Raw genomic sequence first — 19,894 nt, forward strand, 5'->3', positions numbered from 1 at the left:
ATGAGGATTCAGGCTGCACCTGGGCCTTAGTTTCCAGGAGAATCTCAGCTGGACTCAGAGGGGAGCAAGCGCCCCTGGCTCAGAGCAGCCTCGGGAGGGCCAGGGTCAAGTCCCCGGGAGCTTCTGAGGAAGAAGACTCATCCCTGCCTCTGGCTTCTGCTCAGCTATTTGTCTCTCCCTTGGAGGATGTCCGTGTGGAAACTTCCAGGAGAGGCTCATCCCACCCTCATGAAGGGAAGATGGTCTTCATCTTCAACAGCTCTTGAGGCTTTGTACCTCGGTCTCCCTGCAGATCCCTTTCACCTGGGTGTTTGCAAATACCCAATACTAGTGAGTTCCAGAGAGAGAGGCAGGAACCTAGGAGCAGAGACAAGGTAGAGCCCTAAAAGACATGATCACCCCATTCCCAGATCTAGTAATGTCCTCCCCACTTTATCCCATCTCTCTCGTTTCCGGCCACAAGTCCCTCCAGGAAGGAGCTGTCTTCCTGATGCCAGTATCCTCACTGCCACCTACTCCTCTGTCCTTGGTGCTCCCTTGGGCTACCCTGTGCAGGTCAACACTTGTCCCCTGACCCTTCTGCCTCCAAGGCCGCCTCTGTCTCCCTGTGGCTCTAAGAACTATTTGCCAGGGAGGTACTTTCCCACCTGTTTACAATAACCATAGTCTTCCAATCCCCAATCAGTACCTCATAAATAACTTTAGGGTTACTCTTGGGTATAAGAGGCAATTTGGATGCAAAAATATTGTAGTTTGAAATGGTTAGAGGAATTATAGAAAAAATAAAAATATTTGAAATTGAGGCTATCTTAGAAAATCCAAAATATATATACAGTCACCATGTATATATTCTCTTATATTTCCAGGCTACTCACTCACCGAGTACCTGGATCTTCCTTCTCTTTGACATTTTCTCCCTGTTTTGCCCAGCCTCTTACATCCGTTCCATTCATCCTCAGTCAACACATTATGTGGTTTTTCCATGAGTCAATTTTTATTGGTTTTTGAGGTAATGAATTATTGGTATAAGGCTCAATGGGTTTCAAAGCAATGACAGAAGGAAACTACATCATACAGGTAGGTGGGAAGACCAAACAGGAAAGAATCCCAGGGCAGCTGTGACCCTCACCTGCAAGCCCTGAGGCTTGCTTGTGAAGCCCCTGCCTCCAGGACCCAGCCCAGCTGAGATAAACTGCATGCACCTGGAGGTGACTGAGCCATAACTCAGGAGATCTGATGGGGTGCCCCAGCCCTCTCTCAAAGACATTCGCTTCTAGCCTTCTTGGAACTTTCTTCCAGCCTTAAATCTCTGCCAGCAATAGCAGCTTGACCACCACGAGGACTCTCCCTCCCACTGAGATAGCCAGCCTGTTCTCCCTCACCTGTGCCTTTTCAGGTAAAAGCCTCCCCCACCAGGGGCAGAAGGAGGAGGAGGAGGCAAAACCCAGAGGGTTGGCAAAACCCAGTGACCCCAGTGAAGATATTTGCCCTTCCCCTCCATCGTGGTGGGTCTTCCAATCAATGTTGGGGGGGTAAGGAAAAGGGGGCTTCTCAGTAGGAGAGCTGCTGTCCCCCCTCCTCCTCTATGAGCTCCAGGTCGAACTCATCTTCCAGGGACCCTCCAACAGGCAGGAGCCGGAACTTCTTCCCCTTCAGGGTGCACGTGCGATGCTCGAAGTCCAGGACAGCGTTGTGGTCCTGGAGCACATCGGTACCAATGATGGCTTCTTCAGCACTTGCATTGGCCACTAGGAACTCTGCCTTCAGCTTCAGCTTGCCCAGGGACACCACTGTATCCCAAATGCCCAGGATCTTCATTTCAGCCCCATTGGCCACTTTTACCACGTTCTCAAAGGGCCGCAGAGTGTCCAAGTCACCATCTGTGACCTCCTCCCACAAGCTGGGGTGCACCACAGAGACCTGGGCTCCCGAGTCCACCAGGAACCTCACGGGCACTTTGCCAATTTTCCCTTTGAGGTAGTAGCCCTTACCCATGCTGTTGGCAAAGACGATCTCCTTGGGCAGGTGGCTGTGGCTGGCCTCAGGCCCCCCGAAGGCCTTCAGGAGGGTGTCTTTCACAGCCCCATAGTCTCCCTGGTCCTTGGGGCTGAGTCCACTGTAGACCTCCAGGGCATCTCCCCTGAGGGACTCTTTCAGGAACCTTAGTTTGGTGACATGGTCCCAATGGTTGAGGTCATTGATGACCTCAAAGCGGTGCAGCCAGAGGTGCGGGGCTACATTGGCTCCATCAAAGGGCTCCGGGATGAAGACATGCTCCCGACGGCCCTCCCGGCTCCTGGCTCCACTCTCAGCCATCCCTCTGCCCTCCTCTGGAACTGCAGCAGCAACCCACGCCAAGTAGAGAAAACCACAGAGCCGTGTCGGCGCAATCACGCTGGAGAACAAGGCCTCTCTAAGCAGAGTGTTGTTTGGTGCCCGTCTGGGGCAGGCAGAAGGGGCCGGTGCGAGCTGGCTGACTGCTGGATGCAGAGGCGGGCAGCTGTGATAGCCTGCTCACTCTGCAGAGCCTTTTTGATGCCTAGCCTGGGCCCCAGGGCTCCCCATTCTCCTTTGTTCTGGAAGCCCCGCCCTTGCTCATCCCCGCCCTCCTGCCAGCATCCTGCCCAACTAGCAGGATCAGTGCCTCACCCTTCTGCATCCATCCTGGGACTGGTACAGGCCAGCCCACGGTGCAAGAAAGTCCAGCCTCAGAGGGGACCTACTCAGGTACCCTCCCCAGCATGTGTCCCAGAATATCAGATGAGGACACGGAGTATGTTATGACATCCAGGTATCTGTCATCAGCTGGAGAGAGAAGGAGGGGAGGCAGGGACCAAAGGCCCATCAGTTTCTAGGCTGGGGAAGCCCATTTCCCCTCAACCCCAACTGACCACTTTGAGTGGCTAAAGAAAAGGCACATGCATTCACTAGGCTCCTACTATGCGCACGGCATTGGGTGGGTAGGTGTTTTTCCTACATTCTAAACCAAGTATGAAATCAGAATCCCAAAAATTCTCCAGAGAGGGAGAAAGGGGCCAGTCCCAGAATCAACAATGCACAGATTGTTTTTTAAATGAGGGGACACACACACACAAGCATTTGCCATGAACTCAATTGCTATAGTCATTTTCCCTCATTCATCACATCAGCACTTTGTAGGGGTCCAGACCTCAGCCAGAGCACCCTCATTAAGGTCCTAAAGTGGGTTGGTGCCAACCCTAAACTTCTGGGAGGGTACACCAGAATCTGGATGGGCTCCAGCTCTGGGGAGGGCCCATCCTCTATGCCACCGGTGATGTCTCCTCCCCTCCTGTTCCCTTTCCCCTTCCAGGAACCTTCTAAGAGCCCATTCCCCAAGTGCTACAGCCCTCCTCCTCCCCCTCCCCTGCTCATTCATGGAAAGAGAAGCCAGAGAATCTCATTCCCTTGTGTTCTGAGAAGATGAAATGTCCGCCATGTTGGCAAAGCCAGTGGTGAGGTTCTGGAAGGCCTTGGATGAAGGAAGTTGGCTGTGTGACCTCTTGCTGGGGAAGGCAGGCTGCCTTGGGCCACCCCATGGATTCCCAGAAGACAGATCTGTGAGTCCTAGAGTTGGAGTTCATCTATGCAGAAAGATTGGGGCTATGGGGGGCAGACCCACTTTCATGACCCTGTTCAAATGGTCAAGGGATCAAATGACCCCTCCATGGAGTCTTCTACTCTGCCCCTCACACATGTGCCCACTCCTGGCCAAGTGTGTTTTGCCATGTGGTGTGCTGATTCATTTGTAACTCTGTCTCCTGCAGTGACCCAGAGTGTGACATTCACAGAAACAGACACATGTGACTGTCTCCATCCCCCATAGAAACTTACTCTCGGGTCAGCAGGTGTTCCCTGCTGGTCTCCAGGCCTGGCTGAGTGCTGTCACCAAACAGGAGGGATTAAAACAGGAGAAGAGCAAAAACAGCAGTACACCTGTGGCTCTAGGCTGTTTTTCCTGGCCCAGAGACTGTTTCTCCCCAGCTCACTGTACCATTCATCACCCAGTGCCTGGCTGACTCCCAGAGGACCCTGGCCCCAGTCCTGCCTCTGGACAGCCCCAGAGTCCCTGGCCATACCAAAAGAGCGTCAGTCCCTGCTGCTCTCTCAGCCCCTTCCACCTGACACAGTGAGCTAGCAGAGAGGCAGCTGGATCAACACCTTTCTTCACAGCTGCCTGGCTAAGGTGGGGCCCTTGTACCATTCCAGAAGTCCAGAGGAGGGGGAAATAGAGTCACTGGGAAGGAGTCAAGTACAGGTGAGTCTCCAAGAAGATTGTGCAATGAAAAAAACTGCACCCAGAGAAATGGCCTGGCCACAAGACCAGGAAGCCCCTTCTGTTAGTAGACTTTTGTGGATAGACTCCCAGCCCCTGGGATGGGTGCTGTGTTGTTCTGTGGTTCAGGAAACTGACCTAGTGGCTTCCTGGATACCTGGTGTTCATCACCCTGTACACCTGGTCTCCTGGAAGTGGGAGTGTGTGAGGCAGCTACATGTGACTGAGGGAGGTGAGAGGCAGGGCGTCTTGTCAGCTGGCAAACTGCTAGATGCTCCAAACTGGGGCTTGTCAAACCATTGTGGTTGACATGGAGTCAGACTTCTCCCCTGCTCCAGACTAGAAATAGGTAGTCCCTGGGCCTTGGGCTGTGGCACTTCACTTGACTAGGCTTGCTGTTCGCTTTGGCAAAGTCATTTCGCATCCATCACCTCAGCAGCATCATGGTAACCCGCAAGCCTGACCAGCCAGCAGCCTTCCCCTAGGACTGAAGCACAAGGAGCATGAAGGGCTAAATGGCTTGCCTCAAGCCTGGGTTCATGCACTGTCCAGTTAGTGTATAACAACATTTTGCAATACAGGCAAGGAAGTGGGAGTCTGGGCTCAGTGAGGCATGCAGGTGGATCCTGGGGGCTTGTGTTATTGATGGCCTCTGGTGGGGACAGTGAGCTAACAAGCAGTGAGAGCTGCCTGTTAAATATTCAAGAATTCTGTAAGTCAGTTGTTAAACCAGTGACAGCTTGAAACTGGAACTTGGTGGGAGTATTTACACCACAGACATTGGAAGATTCTTAACAAAGACTTTTTTCCCCTGGAAAGCCAGCTGGTCATCACACCCCTGTATGGGGACCTTGGTCACTCCCTCTCTTGGGGGCAGGCCCATGATTAACAACTTTATTGAAATCTCTACTCCTGTGATTGAGCACAAATCCCCTTTCTTGCCTACCTTGCCCTTTACACTTGCCCAAACAACCTTTACACTCCTGCCTGGGTCCTTTGGCTTAAGGCAGGTGGCCCTCCTCAAGGAGGCCTTCCAGGCATTCTGTTCCCACAGTCCCATCTGGAATCCTCAAGATAGACCAGCACAGGAGTCTCATGGTTACTAGGGGAGCTGGAAGGGCTTGAGTTTAGGGACCAGTCTCTGGCTAGGATCAGGAACATGGTGAAGTAACTTCTCAAGTTCCCTTAACCCTTGGGAGAAGCCCTGCCTGGAATACCCCCAAACTATGAGTAGAATACCCCACTCAGAGACCTTGGAATTGCTATGCTAATGCTATAGTGATGAGTTATACCAGCTGGGGCAGGCCTGAGTGCCATTGCCTCCTCTCAGAACCTAGGAAATCATGGCTAATTATTGACAAGTATAGGTATTGGGGCGGGAACACCCTCTTTATTATCCATTAGCATCTCCTGAGTGTGCTCTGAGGTAGGCACACCATACTTAACTGGAGAGGAGGCAAATCAGGGCAATAAACAGGAAGGACTTAAGGAGTCCCCACCCTCCACACCCCCTCACTGAGAATTCAGGACTGTGAACTCTGCTGCCCTCAGCTCCCTGATCCCCTTTGCCATCTCTTCCCTATAGGGAGTTTTGCTATGTGGCACAAGATCAGTAGAGGGCCCATCAGGACCACCAAGAACTGAAGCCCTTGGTGGGCAGTCGAGGGTTTTGCATGGGGTGCACACATCCTCAGGAGACTATTTTGAGCAAAGATCAGAGAGACACCTGACAGTGCCCATGATGGGGTCCAGACTGGAATGTAAGGAGGATCAGGAGATGCACAGGCCACCTGCTATAGCTCCACTCTGGGCTGCTTCTGGCTAGCACCCTACACTCCCCAAATACTGGGAGCTGGATGGGGAAAGAGCAAAGGGATTCAAGGACTTACCAAGGTAGTAAAGGAAGGCTGTGGAGAGGCAAGAGGTGCACATTCTCCAGCTAAAAGTCATAGGCGTTCAACCTATAAAGTCACATGGGGCTCTGTGTTCAGAAAGGCCAAGCTCGGTTTGACACGCTGCTACAGCTGTCCTGAAATTCCCAGTAATTTTGAACAGGGGGCCCTACGCCTTCATTCTGCACCAGATCTTGTAAAGTATATAGCTGATTTTGTCTCCATCTGATCTGTCCTAAGCCCTTCTTTTACATACACAGACACACACACACACACACACACACACACACACATGACACAAACATATACACACAAACACACACATACCCCTTACCTCACACCACACATATATAGGCTATCCCCCAAAAAACACTTCTTGCACACTGTACACACATTCTGTACATGCAAAACCTATACCATCCACAATCACACTACACTTCTTAGTTCAAAACAGCTAAGAAATTGTGTAACTTACATATAGAATTCAGCTCCCACCTTTCATTTCACAGATGTATTTGCACACTCATTTACACTGAGTATTAAAGTCATATTTATTAGAGGCACTTGCTGTTTATTAGCCCCTGGGCATACTTGTTAACTTAGAGAACTAGACAGGTCCCATCACTATGGCTTACAAGCTAATGAAAACAGGATACAGATGTTTAACAGCCTTTTTTGAAGAGTTTAAACTGACATGGATATGCAGACTGACCATGTGAAGCAGTCCCAGTCACAGCCACACCACTCTGAAAGTGGGTCATCCTGTCCTCTGCCTCCCCCTGACTGTGGGGCTTAGGACAAGATGTCCTACCTTCTTCCTCTCTCTGGGTTCTTGCCACCATGAGCAGGACCCAACTGCCTGCCCCATTCCTGCACAACTCCCCCCAGTCAGGGCTGAGGCCTGGGCCCCAGGGTTGGTGTGGGCGTGTGCGTGTGCAGGGTGAACGGCACAGCTCCTAGGAGCAAAGGCCATGGCCGCTGCTGGCATTCTGCTTCAGTGGGGCATGGCAACAGGTCTTCGAGCTGAAAAGAAGGGCAAAGATGTGAATTCTGCACAAAAATCTGATTAGAGATTTAGATCAGAGACCAAGGGGGTCTGGTGAGCTCTGCAAAGCAAGGCATATGGGGAAACCCAAGGCACCAGCAGGTTCCTTATTCCCAAACCACAAACCCTCAGACTACAAACACTGCTGTTCTAAGCAGGAACTACTACGCACTCACATCAATCATGGCCAAAGGTACTTAGGAAAGATAGTTTTTCCTTGACTGGTCCCCCTTCTTGGTCCCATTCCCCTGACTAAACAGGCACTTCTGCCTGTAGGGCCCTTCCTCAGTTCTCCACTATTCCAGAACCTCTTTTTACTCATTTGGATTGCCCTTCACCCTCCTTCACCATCCAGGTCGGAACCCTTCTAACAAGAAGCTGCCCAGCTCAGCCTACCAGGTGAACCCATTCTGTCAACAGACAGCAAGATGCCTGGTGCCAATCATGGCCCTGGAGGATCCTGAAGGGTTGTGGAGGTGGTCAGGGAACAACGATCTCAGGTCCCAATGCTATGGCCAGTCCTCCAGGCCCAGGGTCATGGCCAGGGCCAACCAAGGGTCAGTCAAAACAACTTGCTGGCTAACTCCCTAGAAGTCCAATATGCCAAAAGTGGTTCTTTCCCTGTTTTTATCTCTTAATCAAATATGAGAATCACTTAAGGTCTTTTCAAGACCTCCCTGCTCCCCTCCTCACAGCCAGGCCCTCCCAATTGGTTCCCACATTCTTCCCAAGTCCTGATGCCCCCACCCTAAACCAAGCCTTCATCTCTTTCTGTTCTGATTTCTGCCACCCTCACTTTGGGCCTAGGGGTTCCGCCTGGTCAGAAGGCCTGGCTCTAAGGAAAGACCTATGCAGACCCCCACCTCCTCTCCCATCTCCATGGTCCCCTTCACTTAATTGAGAGGGGAAGAAGGACTTGTAAGATAGTCTAAACAGCTCTGGGGATATTGAACCACTTGTGACAAGCACCTCTGAAGTTTATGAAATGTTCAGGCAATCAAAATATACAGATTGGGTATTCTCCAAATACAAGTGGTCTTCTAATGACACCAGGTAACTTGGCTTAGAGCTAGATACATGGAAGACTTTGGTCCAACTTAAAATACCTCAAAGGCAGCTTTGAACTGATCCTGAAATAGTTTTAATTGCTGCTAATGATAACTGGTATTGTGAGCAATGCAAACATATAAAATAGCCTCAGAGCAGGGAACTGCTCTTGTGAATCCACTGCCAACTTCGATTTGCTCCTAACTTACAAAAGACAGGGGGACAAAAAGGGGGCACCTTCCCTCTGGCATGTTGGAATGTTATCTTTTCTGGAAGAAGTGGGGGAGGCAGCAAAGGGAAGGAGGAAAAAACAGCAGAGCTCTAATGTGTATAGAAATCCTCAAGTTATTGATAGCAGCAGTAGCAAACATTTATTGAGCACCTGTTGTATGCCAGACACAATGTTATTGCCTGTAAATTAGTATAAGGCAAGAGTCTGCAGCATAGATGGGGATGGGCAATGCCAAATAAGTGGGCTGATTCAGTTCCATACATATTTCTTGAGGCCAACTGAGCCTTACGTTGAGATGAATCAGCCAAGCCCTACCCTCACAGAGTGCTCAAGTGAGCTGGGGAGACAGGCTCAGGCACAGATGCCCCAAATCCAGAGATGAGTGTGGGAGGCAGGCAAGACAGTGGTTCAAGGAGCACTGGACAACTCATCCCACAGAAATCAACCAATATTACCCAAGAAAAACAAAAATGAGAGGAATGTTAAGGAGAAATCTGAATTAGCACTGAAACCAAGGAATGAGGGCACCCACAAACCACAAACTTGGATCAATTGTTGTTGCTCTCTGCAGTCTCTGTAGTGGGCTTTGGGGGTGAAGGCCCTGGGACTGAACCAGTTCATATAGACACACCAGTCAGAAAGGTTTTGGGGAATGGGTTACTTTCTGGATAAAAGAAGTCCAATTAGAAATGTGCACATAAGGGGCACATAAGGTTGGCTCAGTCAGTTAGGTGTCTGACTTCAACTCAGGTCATGATCTCGCAGCTTGTGAGTTCAAGCCCCACACTGGGCTCTGTGCTGAGAGCTTGGAGCCTGGAGCCTGCTTCAAATTCTGTGTCTCCCTCTCTCTCTGCCCCTTGCCCATTCACACTCTGTCTCTCTCTCAAAAAATAAACATTAAAAAAAGGAGTTATCAAAAAACGATCACTAGAACTCCCCTATGAACCAGCAATAGCACTGCTAGAGATTTACCCAAAGGATACAGAAGTGCTGATGCATAGGGGCACATGTTCCCCAATGTTCATAGCGGCATTTTCTACAATAGCCAAATCATGGAAAGAGTCTAAATGCCCATCACCTGATGAATGGGTCAAGAAGATGTGGTATATATATATACAATGGAGTATTACATGGCAATGAGAAAGAATGAAATATGGCCATTTGTAGAAAAGTGGATGGACCTCGAGGGTGTCATGCTAAGAGAAATAAGTCAGGTGGAGAAGGATAGATACCATATGTTTGCACTCATAGGTCTAACAGGAGAAACCTAACAGAGGACCATAGGGAGGGGAAGGGGGAAACAGAGTTGGAGAGAGAGAGGAACACAAATCATGAGAGACTATTGAATACTGAGAATGAACCGAGGGCGGGAGGGGAATAGGGGAGGGGGGTGATGGTCATGGAGGAAGGCACTTGTGGGGAGAAGCACTGGGTGTATTATGGAAACCAATTTGACAATAAACTATTATTAAAAAACAAAAACAAAAAAAAGGAGTTATCTTTAAAAAAATGTACATAAAAGCACAGAAAAAAGACTGGAAGGAAATCCACCAAAAGAGGATTTTAGGGTGGTAGGGTCATGAATGATTCTTAATTTTCTTCTAAATACATTCTTAGAATATATTCTCTAATAAGAAAAACTTATTAAAAAATAAAGAAACTTGTTCTTGCAATTTCTGTAAGCTTAAAATGATTTCTGAATAAAGGTTTCAACCAGGGATACATTTGAAATCTCTTTGTATCTTCTGCTCAATTTTGCTGTGAACCTAAAACTTCTCTAAAAAATTTATTGAACAACTTTTTTAAGCTTTTAAAAAGTTACTTATGGGGTGGGGGTAATACAATAACACTGACAACCATTACAATCACTGAAGACTAATGATAGGTATAAGAGGGTTCATTTGAGTTTCCCACAACTTTTGGGTGTGTTTGAAAATTTTCCATAGTAAAAAGTAAAATAAGTAAATGAAAGCTCTGTGACAAGACCCTCTCCAGCCTGGTTTGCCCAGTTCTTGGCCCAAAGCCTGGGCAGTCTAGATGTCACCCAGTCCTGGGCACCAGAACCACTGGTCCCCCGGGACTGGCAGGCTCAGCTGTGTCTCAGTGTCCCTGCTCAGCTACAGAGATTCTCAGCTAACTCTTGGCAGCAGGAGTGGCCTGCACCCCAGGCCTCAGGCTTTGGGCTCAGCACACAGCCCTGCTCCTCCTCAGTCCCTTCCCGGTCCCCACCACAGCAGCACCAGCCTTGCCCCTTGCGCACCAGAGGCATGCCCCTTCCTGCCTGTCTGCCCACCTGCCCCCCAGCCTCTTGTTGCAGGTCTCTCTGTCCTATCATGAGTTCCCCTCTGTCATCCAAGTCAACGTGCATCAGTCCCTCACGTGTTAAAAAAATAACCCCCCACATGGTCAAGCACTCCCCTTGGTCAATGACTCCTTCTCTCCCATTTCTAGAAAGGCTGGCCTCCACTCACAGGGCACTGGCATGCTGATGGTGGGGCACACAGGGCTGAAGCCCAGCCCACATCCTCTGGTCCTGTGGTCAGGCCAGCATGCCAGGATGAGGGGCTAATCTGCCTGGAGGAAGGAGACCTCTTTCTGATTTGCACAAATGTGCAGCCCGCTTCTCCCCTGCCACATTGTGTTACCCCACTCTCTCCCAAAGCCTCTGGCTCCTGCCTCACCACCCACCTCTGCACCCATGCCCAGCATATCAGTGGCCTCCCAGTGGCCAAAAATCATGGCTCCTTCAGGGAATTTGATTTTCTGAAGCATTTGCATCACTGGCTTTCCTCCTAACTCTTTTCTGTCCCACTGGCTCCTGGGACCCAAACTTCTGGATCATGTGTCTCAAAGACCACTCTTCTCAGTCTCTTGTGAGCTCCTTTCTCCCTGAGGCCCCCCGATATCACTTTCTCTCTCACTCTGCACTGTACCAGGCTGTATCACTGGCCTATTCTCTCTGCTCTGTTCCAGTTTTCCATTGCTACACCCACCTATAGGTGCTATTTTCTTTTCTTTTCTTTTTTTTAGTAATCTCTACACCCAACATGGGGCTTGAACTCATGACCCTGAGATCAAGAGTTGCACGCTCTACCAACTGAGCCAGCCAGGTGCCCCCCATATAGGTGCCCCTTTCAACAGTGAATATGTTATCTTCTCCCTCAGAGCCTCTTGGGCCCCTGTGTTCTTTTTCTGGGCATAAGGTACTATCACCAGCCAGTTTCCTGAGTCAGCCACAGCAGGGGTCACCCTTGCCTCCTCCCTCTTCTTAGTGCCCAATCCAGTCGTGGACGAATGGCCAAATTCTGCTGGCTCCCCCTGAGTCTCCCTGCCCCTGCACCCCCACTGCCTTCCTTCAGGTCCAACAATTGCAGTAATGATCCTATATGTCTCCTCCCCATTAATCCACTCTTTCAGGGCTGCCAGAATCCTGAGATGTAAGTCAACTCATGTCATCCTTCTGCTCAAAATTCCTCCATGTCTCCTCATCCCAAAATAAAATCTCAACTTGCAACATAGCACATGAAGGCCTCCTCCCTAATTCATGCTCCAACTAAGTGGCTAATGGTTCCCCAAGCATGATGGGCTTTCTTGTGCCTCTTCATAAGATACTCACTTGACCAGGCTTTCTCGACATGCCTGTTGTCCTGACAAACCCCAACTCTCCTCATCTAAGGCACTGACACCTCTGGGAAGTCTCCCTGATTTCCCTGGTGGACTTGTGGACTCTGTCCCCTAAGCTCCTATCACAGGTACTGCAACTCTTATGTTATCTGTAAACTCCCAGTGGCATGATCCAGGCCCTCTTGGACACACAATGTAGGCCCGAAAGTCATGGTCTTTCTGACTTTGCTCATGGTGTTCCCTCTGCTCATCCATAACCTGACATCCTCCAAACCCAGCCCACCTCTGCCCTTTTCCCAGGAAGCACTACCTGCTGGTCCTCGGCAGTCCCTCTCTCCCCTATGCTTGGAACACCAGGCCCAGCAGTGCCATCTTTATCTGTAGACCAGCGGTGTTCAAACATTTTTGTTTACTGTGATCAGAGACATTTTTCATCACATGCTAGTACAAATATGAATTATAATATATGAAATACATAAGTAAGTGAAACAAAAATATATTTACTACATGTAATATAATCTGATAACTTTTATTTCACTTGACTTCTCTTTTTTTAACGCTGGTAATGACACACGTAATTAGGTTCCACAAACTGGTCCCCTCCTACTATCTGAAAGCTCTGCTATAGCCAATGGAGATCACTAAGGGTTCCTAGCAGGGGAGTAATGTGATTAGAAGGGTGGGTTAGAACAGTACTTCTTAAGTGTTCTAAGGGGAAGAACTAATTTTCTAAGTTCCCAGTCTGTCATGTACTTTATGTTTTAAAAATACAATAAGAATGAGTTATTAGAAAATAAAGTAATGAAGATATTTACAAAATGGCAGCCCCATTTCATTATTATTAGCTTTCAGTAGACACTGTGGAGTGGTGGCAAGAATGTGTTAGCCAGCAGACAACCAGACAGGCCACAGGCTAAGGAGGCCCTTAAGCCCTTGACAAGCGGCCGGCCACACCTACCCTGCCAATCTCTGTCCTGAAGAGATGCCTATTTGCATAGGCTGAGGGGCTTTGCCAAGGAGAGATATGCCACTCACTGTGCAAGCTCCCACCTGGTCAACAGAGCCTAGCTGCCTGAGTCTGCATCCTGACTCAGCCACTAACTGGCTCTGGGCCTCAGGTAAAGGACTTAACCTCTCCCAGTACTGGTTTCCTCCAGGATTGTTCTGGGAGATAATAGAGCAAGACTCACTGCAGGGCTTGGCCCATGGCCAAACTCTATGTCACTCTCAAACTTCTCGCCCTCATGGTTACAGCTCTGCTTCATCCCCTGGCTTCCTAAGTCAGCCTCATCCTCTCAGGTCCTTCTGTATGTCCCTCGCTGACCACTTGGGCCAAATCTTCACCCCACCTCAGCTCGTCACTGGTCTGCCTCTTGCTCTCAGGACACAGCTTGCATCCAGCTTGCATCTTACTTGGCAGAGGAAACTGAGGCCCAGCTTCTTCCCACCCCAGGTTCTCTTCAGCCCTGTATCCTTTCTCAGAACTCTCTACCCCTCCATCCTAATCCCTCAACCTGAGCCTCACTTACCCATCCCTCCTCTCTCCGTTGATGGAAGCATCTTTCCATCGATGATTCCCTCCTTCTTCTGGGAATCTTTCCAAAGAGTCCAATCTGGTCTCTGGTTACTCCTCAGACTATGGGAATTTGCCCAGTGGTGTGCTGGTAAATGCATAACAACAGGCCCTCTGGAGAAAAAAATATAGACATATATGAGTTTATTATAAATTTTACTGACATAAAGTATGTTTAGCAATTTACAAGTAGTAATAAAATATACAGTAGTCTATACTATAAATTGCATATAGCAAATTGAATCTTACAGAATACTTTCATTGATTTTTACCAACCTGCTAAGTCCATAACTAACCTATAATTGTAACTGACAAATGAATGTAGTTCTAACACGAATATTAGTTGATATTTTTGCTTGTGCCAACTTACTAATTTTAACAATAAAAGCGAAACAATGAAGATACATGTTGCGACTTCACTCCTTTGTCAATGGTATAAGAAACTTCTTTACTGAATCATGTAATATTTTTGAATACTGGAAGAACATCTACTCAATTTTTCTGGGCCATTCACAATGTAATGGCTATAAGCACAATATATATATATAAGTTCAGTGTGCATTATTAACATTTTCTCCATAATTTTCTTACATCTAGACAGTCAACAAAACACTAAATCAAGCCCTGATGTTTGGTGTTTATCAATTTTCATGGTGCAAATATTCCTACCATGGCTGATTTCCAACCACCAATGTGATGTCTCTGAATGCAGTTAGGAAGAAAAACACAACATAATATAGTATATCCATAGACATGACAGATGTAAATCATCTTAAAAGCATAAACGAAAGATTCTGAAATCCTTAGAAGTGATGAGTTTGTTTTTAATATAATTTACTCAATTATAATTTTATATAATTTAATTTTTAATAATAGCCAAATTTAATTATTGTCTCACAAAATTCCTGAATATTTAACTATCAGCTCTTTGGATCATCTGACCACACCTGGATCTGACTGACCCCATCCCTCCAGCTCTGCCCTCAACTCACAAAGCTCTCCAAACCTGATGGCCCCTTCCAATGTATATTTTCCATGTCTTATAAGCAAAGCTGAACTCATTCTCCTGCTCTCAAATCCACTCCCCTCCAGGTTGCCAGTTTGGTGAGGGGCTTCACCACCCACACAGGGACTCAAGCCGTCCCACAACCTTCACATGTCCTCTGACTGCAGGTCATGGACATGTAAGCCCCCTGGAGTCTGCCCCTGATTTTGTCCCCTGGCCTGCTCCACTCACACCCCCATTGCCTTCTTCCCAGTCCCCCACCACCTGGCACTGCCCGCTCCTGCCCATCTTCCTCGTGACATCAAAAGCACTACGTCCTGCTCTGTTCTGTACTCAGCAAAGTCAGGCTTCCCAGAGCCCAATAGTCATTGCCCCTCGTCCTGTCTCTCCAGATCCACCTCTGGCATACCCTGCATACTCAGCTTCTGCTCTAGCTGCAGAACTAGCAGCAGTGCCCTTAATGCATCCTACTCTCCCAAACCTCCATGCCTGGCACATACCATCCCCTGTCCCCGATATTAAAACTCCTGCTTCACAAATACTTAGTCATTCTTTTGGACTCACCTCAAATATTATTTCCCTAGTGAATGCCCCCTACTCCAACCAGAATTCATTCATTTGTTCACTGATGCATTCTTTCATTACTAATTTTTATTTATTGTTAACTATGTACTAGATTCTATGCTAGGTACTAAGGATGCAGAAATGAGCCAGGCTCTTGGAAAACTCTAATAGGAGAAACACAACTAAGGCAATCAGCCCCCTGATAGAGCTCTATGGAGGGTACTGGGGAAGAGCAGAAGAGGGACACCTTTACAAAGGCTCCTAGAAGCCCTGATCTGAGCTTTGTGGGTAGGAGTTAGCTAGGGGAGGAATATGGGAGATGCTCCAGGAAGATGATACAAAGGCCCTAAGGCATGAGAATGCAGGCCACTACATGCGATTCAGTTTGGCTAGCCTTTAAGGTCAAGAGAAGACCATGAAAGGAGGCTAGACCAGATCTAGAAGAGTTTTAATTGGCACATGGAGAAAGCTTGATAAATAATGATTCAAACAGTGACAAAGGCAATGGGGAACAATGGAAGTCTTCCCAGTCTAGAATTACAGGCCTTCCAGAAAGATCGATTTGAGAAATATAATGGAGAGATACAGGGTAAGAATCAAGATGCTGGGTGATGGAACTGGTTCACTGGCTTCTCAGAGTAGCTGTGGTGGCAGTCTTCCTTGGAAGCCAAAACACCTGGACTGAGGTTTGAGGAAGGAAAGGGTGTGTAGGTGAAGAGGGGGTTGGTAAGTGGGATCATGAGTGAGACACACAAAGAAATCCCACTTACCCATCAGGAGGCCAACCTGCAAACACAGCTTTCCTTCCTTGTCACACTACCTTCCCTCAGTTGGTTTTTTTTTTAATTTTTTTAATGTTTTTTATTTATTTTTGATAGAGAAGAGACAGAGCATGAGAGGGGGAGGGGCAGAGAGAGAGAAGGAAACACAGAACCAGAAGCAGGCTCCAGGCTCTGAGTTAGCTGTCAGCACAGAGCCCGATGTGGGGCTCGAACCCACGAACACGAGATCTGACCTGAGCCGAAGTCGGAGGCTTAATCAACTGAGCCACCCAGGCACCCCACCTCAGTTGTTTTTTTTAATGTTTATTTATTTTGAGAGAGCAAGTGCACATGCATGAGCAGGGGAGGGGCAGAGAGACAGAGAGAGAGAATTCCAAGCAGGCTCCATATTGTCAGAGCACAGCCTGACATGGGGCTCAATCTCAGAAACTGTGAGATCATGACCTGAGCTGAGATCAAGAGTCTGATGCTTAACTGACTGAATCACACAGTTACTCCTTCCTTCAGGTTTTTAAAGGGGTAACTTTAACTTAACACAGGGCCTTTGATCATGCTGTTCCTGTTGCTGAAGAGCTTCCTAGCCTCTTCCCTCATTCTTTAGGAAATTGGTAAGTTTGGAAAGCACCTAGAATTACTTGAAGAAAAAGATCTGTTTGCAGCAGATACATCTGAATTTGCCAACAGACTTTACTACCAGTTTCATTCAGAGACAGAAGCCAGGCCGTGGTTTTCTCCTTGTGGTCCCATGTTTTCATAAGTAAAATTTGGGCCTTGTCCTTCACTGTGCATCACACAAAGTAAGTGCCCAAAAACTACTTGCTAAATGAACAGTCAGATGAATGGAAGAGCCCAGCCAAGGGATGCATATATAATGTACCCCTAAACTTGTCCCCATAGTCAATGAACTTGTTTTCGATTGAAATTTCCAGATGTCCTTGGGGCCACAGGCATATATGTTGGAGACTGCACACCTCAGGACACAAAGGGTTATATCTGTTTTTGCTCAAATAGTAGAGGAAGTTGCTAAATGGACCAAAAGAAGAACCAGCATGCTTGCTACTCTCCATCTCTTCTCTGGCTCCCCGCTGTTGCCTCATGGAGGGTCAAAAAAGGCAAAATAAAATCTGTCCGACTCATAGCTCCAAAAAAAACAGGAGTTAGAAATGTGACCCAACTGCAGTTCTGCCCCACCCAGTCCTGTCTCTCCCCACTGTGCAGCCCAGGGAGGCTCTGACCCCGGACTGGCCACCTCAGGCCTGCACCTCTGCCGGCCCCAAGTTCCCCAGCTTTCTGTTTTGAGACTCTATTCTGATCTCTCATGAGATCCAAATCTGTGTTCGTTTCTGCATGGTGGGCCTGGTTTTCATCTTCTCTGACAAAAAGTCAGGTGTAAGTCAGGGAGGGATGGAAACCCATGATCCTCCCACCCCTGCTTCTCGGCCCACTGGCTTCTCAGAGGAGCTACAGTAGTAGCTGTCCAGGCTCAGCCCCATAGCACCTCACTCCCTCCAATCTGATCTTGGTGAAGCAGCAGTGCAGCCAAGCAGTCTTCACCCTCATCCCAACCCCAGAAGGCAGAACCAGCCAGGACTCAACTCCAGAGTCAATGAGGTTGAGTTGGGAGCCCTCATGCAGGCGAGGGGACCTGAGGGAGACTGATTCGCTCCCATAGAGCAGAGACCAACCAAGATCTATCCCTGGATATAGAACACATCCTTCCTGGAACCTGATACAGGGCCTTGGCCCAGAGGTGATTTTAGATCATTATATATTGAGTGTTCTCCAGAATTATTTAAATGAATGAATGACTGATATTGACATTGAGTCAGGAAGCCATCAAAACCTGTACATGTCTGGGTTAAGAAAGGTACAGTAGTAGCTGTCCAGGCTCAGCCCCTTCATGCAGACCCCCTTCTCCCTCCAGGTTCAGAGTGTCACAGTCAGTAAGATGGCATGGCATCTCTTTCCCAAAAGGGAACAAGTTACCTCTTCCCCACACCTCATTCCCACTTTCCTTTTTATCACTGTGCCCGGTACAAAGCACACATGAAAAGCTCTAACCCAGATCAACCTATGTGAAACTGTCTGAGGACAGGAAGTGCTAGAATACTCTCCATAAAACACACACACACACACACACACACACACACACACACACACACTGAAAAAGCACAAACTGGGCAAAAACTTGGGAATTCAATTTCACCAAATCATTTTTCTTAATTATGGGATTTCCCAGTCTCTCAAAAGAAAATCACACCCCAAGACAAACATATATAAGTAAAAAACATAGACATTGGCAGTAAGCCCCCTGTGGGTGGGAAATCACCAGCAAGGGGATCTCTGTTCCCCTCTTAGAGTTCTATAATTGTTCCAGAGCCATTGTTCCTGCTCCTGCAACCAACCATACTGTAAGTTGTGTAAGACACTGTTGAAAGAGCACAGGGCTGAAAGGCAAGAACCTTAAGTTCCAAACCCACAAATGCTCTGAAGCAGCTGTGTGATCTTAAACGAGTTCCTTAGCATCTCTGGGTTGTCCTGTTTCCATCTGTAAAAGAAGGATGGCCTTTAAATCTCTGTCCTGGATTTCTACTCTATTCACAGTGCCTGGCCCACTGCCACCCAGGAAGTGATTAACAAGTACAAATGAGGAGAAATGGTCCAACATGATTTTTGAGTCAATATAACCCCAACCTGGATCAAGATACCATTTCCCAACAAGTTCATCAGGGAAGCTGCACAGAGGCATCTTTGGAGGGTCACAAGGTTTTGGGATTTTCACTTTTTCCATAGCCAATGTTTAGCCCATGGCATGAAAAGGAGAGTAGGAGTAACTCGGTGGGGACAGTGGAGGGATTAACATCACAGAACCACTAAGGGGGAGGCTTACTTGTGTCAGTCTGAGCTGCACCACTCCAGGCTATCTTGGACCTGTCTCTAGGTAATGAGTCCCAAATGTGGGTCCCAGCCGTTGCGTGGTGATGACAGTGGCATGTGTCTGCCCAGTGAGTGGATATAAACCCAGACATCATTGCCCCCACCCCTAGCGCAGGCTAGGGTACTCTCAGACAACCTTTGCATGAACACAACTAGTGCCTGTCTCTAGCCATTGGAGAAAGGAAGACAGCCCTTTGCAAGGCTGGCATGCAGCCAGGGTCCTGGGCCTTAGTCAGGTAGCGACCCCAGGACTGAAGAATGCCTGCTCTCATCCCCAGAGAACCCTAGGGAGAGAGCTCTTGTGTTCCTCCCAACACTGTCTCCATCTCTTCAGCACCCAGGAAGACACAAGAACCTAGGAGTTGTTTCAGGGGAAAATTTCCTAGGCTAGTTCTGAGGATGGTCACACAGTGTTCCCAAGACATTTGCCTTCTGGTCCCCTCTGCAGTACTGAGGAGACACAAGCCAGTGGGCTAGAAAGCTCAGCTTCAGAATCAGGACAGCTCTGCCCCTCACCTACCATGTGGCTGTGGGAAAGCTACTTGACCTCTGTTTTGTCTTTCATGAAATGAAAGTTATCAGACTGAATGAGGTAATGCAGAGAGAGCACTCAGGCCAAGCCCAGAGCTAGCTCATATTTACTGTGATGATTACACATAGCTACAAGAGAAACCCTCATAGATTAGACCAATAACAGGCCTCATGGAAAACCTGTCAGAAATGCTGATAAAAGGGTCCTGGTCAGGTCACATGATAGTGACTGCTAAAGATCAAGGATGTCAAAAAAAAAGAAACCTTGCCCCCTCCCAGGAAGACTCTGGGATGGTAAGTGTCCAGGGCTGCTTTAGAGGTTATGGAATCCATCCTCTCAATGCACAGCTGAGGAAATAGGCTGAGA

The 19,894-nt window shown here is 48.2% G+C and overlaps 1 protein-coding gene across 1 annotated transcript; it reads right to left on the minus strand.

The window, feature by feature from the left end:
• Positions 1-972: 972 nt before the first annotated feature.
• On the minus strand, positions 973-17,156 carry ASPRV1 (aspartic peptidase retroviral like 1). Its single transcript, XM_029938517.1, has 3 exons — positions 16,937-17,156; positions 13,664-13,721; positions 973-2,395 (listed from the first exon to the last, which is right to left on the minus strand). The coding sequence occupies exons 1-3, from the start codon at positions 17,154-17,156 to the stop codon at positions 1,552-1,554; spliced, it is 1,122 nt and encodes a 373-aa protein (XP_029794377.1). The 3' UTR covers positions 973-1,551.
• Between the last annotated feature and the right edge of the window lie 2,738 nt (positions 17,157-19,894).

This window comes from Suricata suricatta, chromosome 4, assembly GCF_006229205.1.
Source record: "Suricata suricatta isolate VVHF042 chromosome 4, meerkat_22Aug2017_6uvM2_HiC, whole genome shotgun sequence".
Lineage (NCBI taxonomy): Eukaryota > Metazoa > Chordata > Mammalia > Carnivora > Herpestidae > Suricata > Suricata suricatta.